At 45.5% G+C, this 8,079-nt stretch overlaps 1 protein-coding gene and 1 long non-coding RNA gene across 2 annotated transcripts in view; both read left to right on the top strand.

Moving 5' to 3' along the window:
- Nucleotides 1–2,982, top strand: part of PAQR6 (progestin and adipoQ receptor family member 6) — an 8,060-nt gene extending 5,078 nt beyond the window's left edge. Inside the window, 6 exon segments of the mRNA XM_042441033.1 lie at nucleotides 2–111; nucleotides 356–561; nucleotides 909–1,035; nucleotides 1,596–1,692; nucleotides 2,080–2,224; nucleotides 2,496–2,982. Of these exon segments, the coding sequence (XP_042296967.1) occupies nucleotides 2–111; nucleotides 356–561; nucleotides 909–1,035; nucleotides 1,596–1,692; nucleotides 2,080–2,224; nucleotides 2,496–2,767 (957 nt within the window). The 3' untranslated portion in view covers nucleotides 2,768–2,982.
- A 9-nt stretch (nucleotides 2,983–2,991) lies between these two features.
- LOC121916206 lies at nucleotides 2,992–7,955 on the top strand. The gene is made up of 2 exons (XR_006100810.1): nucleotides 2,992–3,899; nucleotides 7,129–7,955. It is a non-coding gene; the product is annotated as an uncharacterized LOC121916206 (long non-coding RNA).
- Nucleotides 7,956–8,079: the final 124 nt, after the last annotated feature.

Genomic DNA, 8,079 nt, shown 5'->3' with positions numbered 1-8,079 from the left:
CATCATCTCAGGCTACCGTCACCCCAAAAGTTCGGCCCTGGATTGTGTCCTCAGCTCCTTCCAACTGAACAACGAAACCATCAACATTTGGACACATTTCCTCCCGACGTGGTAAGCCCTGAACAAAAAGGATGCCATTGCCAATATCTTTCCTGGAATTGTGCTGTCCAGAACTGGACACTGGACACAGGCGAGGTCTGGACAAAGCAGAATAGACGGGTACTGTTATTTCTTCCCTTGATCTGGACACTATACCTCTGTTGATGCACTGCGCATCTTTTCCATCCTTGCTCAGGACTAGGGGAGAGGCGGATTTGAAGGGGTTCTGGAGCCTTTCCCTCTTCTCCTCTTGCAGGTATTTCTTGTGGCGGTTCCTGGGTCTTTCCTACAGCCTGGATTTCTGTCGCGACACCTACAGCTGGCCTTTCCTGGCCTACATGTGGCTGGTGTGCCTCTACCCGTTCATGTCCAGCTGCGCCCACACCTTCAGCACCATGTCGACCCATGCCAGGCACATCTGCTACTTCTTGGACTACGGAGCCCTGAGCCTTTACAGTCTGGGTAAGGCACCAAAGACGGTGAAAGGGAGGTGCGGTTGGTTTTTTAAAATGATGTGCATGTGTGCAGATTTTAAAAAATGGTGAGCTGCATCTGACTCATGCATTGGCTGCAGGAAAGACTGAGTTGAAAGTGCCAAAGGAGTTTGCATTCAATTGTCTTGAGAGAGGAAGAGGAGAGGAAGGGGCAGAATCTGGTTCTTCCCAGTAGATTCAGGCAAAAGCAAATTGCTGCAGACTCTCCTAACTTCTCTTTAGCAACTTTGGCCATCTTGACCACCCTGTGATGTTGCTTGGCTATGGATGTGGAGCCCTTCCTCCTGAAACGGTGTGTGTGTTTGTGTGTTATAGGTTGTGCTTTCACGTATAGCGCGTACGCAATGCCTGACCGCTGGGTGAACAGCTGTTTGCACTCCTATTTTGTCCCCGTGGCCGCCATTAATACCTTCATCTGCACCAGTCTCTCTTGTTACTCCCGGTACGTAAAGCTTTCGGCACCAGAACAACTGAAATCAAACACACTTTGGCTTGGGCTGTGACGATGACAGTTTTGGCAGGGACACCTCGGTTAATCCTGCGCCGTTCCACTTTCTCAGCTGCTTTTGAAACGCCCCAGTTTCCCTCTCTTCCTCCCGCTTTCCCCTTTTTGTTCTCTGCTTGCTTCACTTGCTCAAAGTGCAAAAGTAGTTCATGCTGAGCAAAATTTGGCTGTGGATTAAGATCAGAGTGCAAAAGTAGTTTGCACTCCATTAACTCAACTGAGGGGAGCGGAGAGGAGCAAATGAAGTTCAAAATGCAAGGTTTTGCAAAAGGCAAGATTTCCTTTCAATGCAAGATTAACTCAATAGCTGGAGGAAGAGAGGAAAGGGATGGAGCCTTGCCCTTTGCAGCAGGCTCAGGCAAAAGCAAACTGCTGCAGCCTCTCCTAGCTTGTTTGTTCTCCCTTATTCATGACTTTTGCCATCTCAGCCACATTCTCATGTTGCCTGGCCACATATGTCCCAGTTTTCACCCCTTTCCCCCTTTCTTGCTCTCCAGGTTCTTGGAGCTGGCCTGTCCCCATCTGAGCAAGATCTCCAGGACGGTGGCTTTCCTGTACCCTTTTCTCTTTGACAACATACCACTCTTCTTCAGGGTAGGCAAACTGCCCAGCTTAGAAACAAAGGCTTACAGATAACTAGTTATGGCCAATTTTGTTCTCATTGGATATTCCTAACTGGCAAAACCACCCCTGCGGGTCCCTTGCCAGACATTATGAAACCCATGGCATTGCCATAAGTTTAAAAATGCCTTGAAAGCACCGACACACAAACACACTTCCAAAAAGGCTTATTGTGTACATTTAAATCTTTCCAACCCCTGCAATGGATTTAGTGCCCCAGTGACATGGGAGCCAATAGCCGGTGCCTGGAACAGAGGGGTTTCACCCCATTGCATAGTGAGAGGCAATCTTGCCCTGCTTTTCAGGCAAATCTCCCCTTCTTCTGGTTGTTGCCAACTTATTTTCCCGCTTGCTTTCCAGCTTCTCTTCTGTTTCGGTGACGACTGCGCCTGGAACGACTCTGTGCCTGGATATTACTACCACCTCCTTTTTGCGGCGCTCACCGGGTTCCTCTTTGCGTCCCATTTGCCGGAACGCCTGGCCCCCGGACGCTTCGATTTCATTGGTGAGTGGAAGGGAAATGACTTGGAGGCACACAAAACACATTCACACAAGGACTAGGAACTTGTGGGGAAAATAAAATAGGAAAAGGTTTTGTGCTGGAGTTTAAAAATCCCGCTCTTCTGCGAAGCTCTCCTAGAAAATGAGGGGGCAATAAATCCATTCCAGGGTTTGGAAAGATTTTTTCAGAGCTGTCTAAGGTATTCCTAGACCATCCATTCATTTATTTGGCACCATCGGACTAGCCTTCGTTGTTCTTTCTTTCCTTTTCGCAGGGCACAGCCACCAGCTCTTCCACATCTGCGCCGTGGTGGGCACCCACTTTCAGCTGGAAGCCGTCTTGCAGGATTTGCACTCGCGCCGGGCCTGGCTCAGCGCCCATGCGCCGGCAGCCATCTTCACCCACACTTTTGCCATCCTGGGCTTGGCCTTGCTGGGGAACCTTGTCCTCATTGCCGCCTTTACCGCCGTCCTTTGCTGCTCGCCTGGGGCCGCCTTGATCCTCCAGAGTAACTTCCCAGAGATGGAGATGCTCAAGGATAAGTGACCCTCTTGGAGACACCGCTGTGGCTCGGGTTCAAGAGGAACTTTCCTTGAGATCTCCCCTCCGAAGGCTTTACCTGGCCTGATCTCCTCCCAGTGGGTTGGAGTACAAGGCCCAGCGTCCCCAGTCAGCTTGGTGGCGATGGGTGCTGGAACCCAAAGTGTCGGGTTGGAGAAACCCAACATCCGACTTTGCTCCACTGTTGCACTTTATACCTCAACCCCCAACGGTCCCATGTTTAACGTCCCCCCTTTTTAAAATTTTGAGCACTTTAAGTCCAGGGTTGCATGAAGTTGCTTCGCTGGAGGGTCTACTGTCCACACACACAACACACAACACACCTTTGTCCTCAATTGCATTGTGCACAACAACCGGACGTCTGCAAAATGTCGAGGGAAAGGTTTTGCAGTGCGTTGCACATTTGGTTTTCTTCCATGGCTTGCAAGGATGTCGGATCAGATGTCCTGCTTTCTTATTCCATCTGTGTGTTGTGTGTTAAATTTTCAAATTGCAAATATCATGGGAGACATTTTGCACTCTGTGGTTGGACACACTTTCCTGAAAAAATATAGCTGGCAAAGGGGCAAGAACCAAACTGGAAGCAGTTCCCTGACACAGTGGAGAGTCCTCTCTGCTTTCAGGATTCAGCCATTTTAGGGCTGATTTTCCATAGAGTAGGGAAGTTTGTGGGGATTAAACCGCTAGCCCTTCCCGGGCTTTTGACAGTTGCCCTCCATAGCCACAAATCAAACATCCACAGCTAGATATATCTGATGCGGTTTGGTTCCAGGAGCCCAAAATCTATGGATGCTCAAGTCCCATTAAATACAGTGGCCTAGTAAAATGGTGTCCCTTATATTTCATTCAGAGACATTCAGAACCTTCTTAGCGCCATTAGAGGCGTTTTGACGGTCACAACTGCCATATTGGGCCAGTTTCCCACCTCAATTCTCCACTCCTTTTATCTGCCTTTGACTCTCCAGAGATTTATTTTCCTGTCAGGCTTTTAAAATTATTTTTGACAGGACCTATCTGCGTTTTGGCGGCCATTTCTTAACATCATTCTTCATATTTTAAACCAAAGGCCGCGGTTCCTTAGGGAATCACATCATTAAATGTGAATCTATATTCTGAGGTAAAATTGTTTGAAGGACAGCTTGTGCTGTGATTTCTTAGGGAATCACATACTTAAATGTGAATTTAAATTCTGAGGTAAAATTAGTTTTAAGGACAGCTTGCCCTGCAAGAGAATCATATACTTATATATGAATTTAAATTCTGAGGTAAAGTTGTTTTAAGGACAGCTTGCTCTGCTATTTCTTAAGGAATCACATACTTAAATTTGGATTTTAAATGCTGAGGTAAAATTAGTTTTAATGGCAGCTTGCCTCGCCTTCGCATTTGGCAAGGCCCTTCCTTTTTCAAAGGAATATTTTTTAAATTAAATGGCCATTCATCTCTATTGCTGTTGCTGGGCAGAATTCCTTTGTTCTCCTGAGGTAATTTTTTTAAACGGTCGCCCCCTTCACTGGCGCCATTGGTAAAATTCCCTTTTTCTCCTGAGGAGAAATTTTTAAAATGGCGCTTCACTGGTGCGCTTGGCAAAGTCCCTTTCTAGACTCATCCCTCCATATTTGTGGCTTTGATATTTGTGGATTTGCTTATTCACGGATTTGATGAATATGTTACTCTCTAGGAATATCTAGGTCCTCCAGTGCAACTCTATGGTCAATTTTAATTAAAAGTTGCACTGAAAGGCCTAGAGATTCCTAGAGAGGACACTCTACTAGGCCTTTGTAGCTCCTCTGGCGCAACTCTATGGTCAGTGTCTGTTGGACGTTGATGACAGAGTTGCGCCGGAGGAGCTAGAGATTTCTAGAGAGGTGTCTTCTCAGGTATATTTTGTTATTTGCGGTTTTTCCATATTCACCGAGGTCTTGTGCCCCAACCCTATATATGTATGTGTATATATATATATATATGGACTATTTTCACGCCATGGACGCTTGAATCCACGGATAAAGAATCCGTGGATACAGAGGGCAGACGGCATATAAATTCCAAAAAGCAAGCCTTGATTTTGCCATTTGATATAAGGGACGCCATTTTACTAGGCCACTGTATTTAATGGGACTTGAGCATCCATGGATTTTGACATCCTGGAACCAAACTCCATTGGATACCGAGAGCCAAATGGACTACACTCCAAACCTGGTGCTTGAGGCGGTCGCCTCACCTTCCTTAAATATAAGGCGAATCCTTTGGTTCATAGCCATTGAGTGTGTGTCTACATGCCCCAAATGCCCCAGTTTTCCCCTCCACTTTTGGGCCGCCCTGTTTTCTTGACCAATGGGCCGACGGTCAGTTTTGTACGATGATGGCCCCAGATTCGGATTCATCTGTGAGGTCTAAGCCCTGTCCATAAAGGAGTCACGCACCCCTTTCCTGCTTCCAGAAAGTCCAGATTTTTGGGGTTTTGTAAGAAGCAAGAAGTGAAAATAATAAATTAGGAATTAAAAACGCTGATCCTAAGCATAGAGCCACAGAGATGGAAGGAAACCCTTTATTTGGTTGTTTCCCCCCAAAAGCAGGGTCTAAAGGATGTAGCTGTGAAGTATATTTCTGAGGGTGCGAGGCTGATGTTGAAGGCGAGGGGTGCATCTATGATAATGATAATAAAAATCATTTATTTATCTACACCACAGAGATAATGCACTTCAAAACCACTTTAGCTCCATCTCATGCCGTTGGTAGTTTTGCAAGGTCTCTTGCCTTCTCTTCCAAAAAATGCTGGTTCCTCACCAAACTTGAAATCCCAGGATCCTGCAGCATGGTTAAAGTGGTGTCAAATCGCATTATTTCTATAGTGTAGATCAGGGGTAGGCAACCTTTTTGAGCCGGGGGCCGGGTTGCTGTCCCTCAGACAACTGGGGGGCCGAAGCCAAAAAATAAATAAATAAATAATTTTAAAAAAAATAAATAAATAAACTGGGACAAATGTAGGACAAAATTTTCAAATGGAGGGCACTTTTTAAATAAAAAATGGAGGACACACGAAAAAATTTGCTGATTTTTAAAAAATGTTAAGATAAATGCATGTTTCTGAGGCTTCTATAGACAATTGCCCCACCATGCCCCTCGCGCGAGACGCCAAAGGCCCCGGTGGCAATCGGCGGCAGGACCGGGCTGGGGCCGGTCCCAAGGCCTCGCCGGGCAGCATCCGGCCCGCGGGCCGCAGGTTGCCTACCCCTGGTGTAGAGGCACCTTAAGACTGAGAACGAAGTGAGAACCATGTCGCCTTCCAGATGTGGCTGGACTGCATAAACCAGCATTTCTAGTTGGTAGAGATAGTTATGATGGATGTGTGAGTTGTATCACAAGGGATACGTAGTTGTCCTCCCCGGATGGAGGAGAATGGAGCCAGTCGGAGGCACTTTTGGCGCCAATTTGTTGTTGAATAATGTGTGCCTGGGCTCCTGTCATCCTTATGGCAAGGAGCACATGGTTTTTAAAGGCTTCCCGGTATGTATTTTTAAGGGTTTTTGTCGAGGCAAAGACTTGTGGCTTCCGAAATTAGGATTCCCTTTTTTGGCATCGTCTCATATTCGAGAACTGAATCCTGATCTGGAACCAACATTGACAACATCAACATTGGGGCATTGCTATTGCCATTCCAGAGTCATGGATGTGGCAAATTTCAATCGAGTTTTGCAAAAACCTTTCCATGGTGCCAAACGTTGAACCTTATATTCCCATCGATATATGTTTGGCGCCATGAATAGATAGTCCATGCGTAAGCCTAGAATGAAAGCTATAGTCGATTCGCCGCCTCTGTGATATGGATATATTTGACCTTAATTTTGCTCTTCTGTAAAATGGGTCCAGCACTATTCCTCCTCCTTTTAGAAAATGTGCTAAATGCATGGGAAGTAAGATGGAACGGGGGAAGAAGACGCTTGCGGAAAAGGAGATACCCTTCCTTCCTTTTTTCCTGCCTTCCTTCCAAACCCGTCTCACTTCCCTCTGAACCATTTCCCTCCTTTCTTTTAAAATGCAATAATCCCCACCTTTTGGTATCCCTTTTTTGTTTTGCAGAGCTTGACGTAGTTTAAAAAGATATTGCTGCTTCTGTCGGGAGTCTTTTTTAAAAACATTCCCCGCATTTTAAAACATTAACTCCAAAAAACACACAGTTATGTGCGGTTTACAAGCAGAATGTTATTACAGAATGTAAGCTGGGACTTCCTTAATATCTGTGTTATGTCTATGTATGTCCTCAAACCACATTCCCCCCGTTGCTCTTCAGAGCAAGTTTTCGGAGGCCGTGCCTAAACCTTCTCTATGTATGCTTCTTTGCCTGGTAGAGCTTCCCATGCGCAAGATGCGTATAACTGGCAGAAATTCAACTGGCAACGTGTGCAATCCCATTGTCAGAGTTTATCGCACCATTTCAGCACGGAAGAGAGAGCGAAGCACATTTGAAACATCCAGCGAACGAAGCGGAAATGGCGCACAGTTGTGCAAATAAAGCGACATCGGAAAGACATTGCTGCCGAAATCCCGAAGCTAAAAAGAGAGGACAGAGCCATGGCAAGTGACCCTCCAACCTCTCCGTCTTAATGATCTCTGAAGAATGAGTCCACTGCATTCCAAGGGAATCTATGAATGGCTCTCGCTATCAGAATCTCTTCCCCAAGTTCACCCAAATCGGCTTTCTTGACGTCCGAATCCACAGATTTGGGGTCCTTGCAGCCTTGAAATGAAGAAGAAAATCTGAATTATTTTCCTGATTCGAGGGGCGAGGAATGCCCCGAATCTCAGAGATCCTTTTGCCAACATGTGCCTTTTGCTGCATTGCGTTTTTGAAAGAGAAATTGAGATTATTCTTATTCTTATTTCTTTGACAGAATGACTTTAACAGGCTGCGCTTGCTGCTAAGAAAACCCCAAACTCACCGGAAACAATGCCAAAACATGCCCACGTTTCGTCCCTTACCAAACAAAACCACTCTTCTGTCTCTCTTTTATACATATATATGTATATATATGAGAAGCTGCATAATGTTCTGCTACTTTAACGGAGCGATATGGTTTGCTTGCGTTTAAAAAAAGAATTAATACCTGGATCGGAAATAAAAACAGCTTTAATTCAAAACTGGAAAGGAAAAAATAAAATAAAAACCGAAACCAACCATCTTCGGGTTTTGTTTTTTGTGGCGGTTGTTATCATGAAATGATTATATAGATCATTTATCATGAAATGATAGATAGATAGATAGATAGATAGATAGATAGATAGATAGATAGATAGATAGA

The sequence above is a fragment of the Sceloporus undulatus genome, chromosome 9 (genome assembly GCF_019175285.1).
Source record: "Sceloporus undulatus isolate JIND9_A2432 ecotype Alabama chromosome 9, SceUnd_v1.1, whole genome shotgun sequence".
NCBI lineage: Eukaryota > Metazoa > Chordata > Lepidosauria > Squamata > Phrynosomatidae > Sceloporus > Sceloporus undulatus.
The sequence above is the reverse complement of the archived record's forward strand: the minus strand, read 5'-3'. Positions and strand labels throughout refer to the sequence as shown.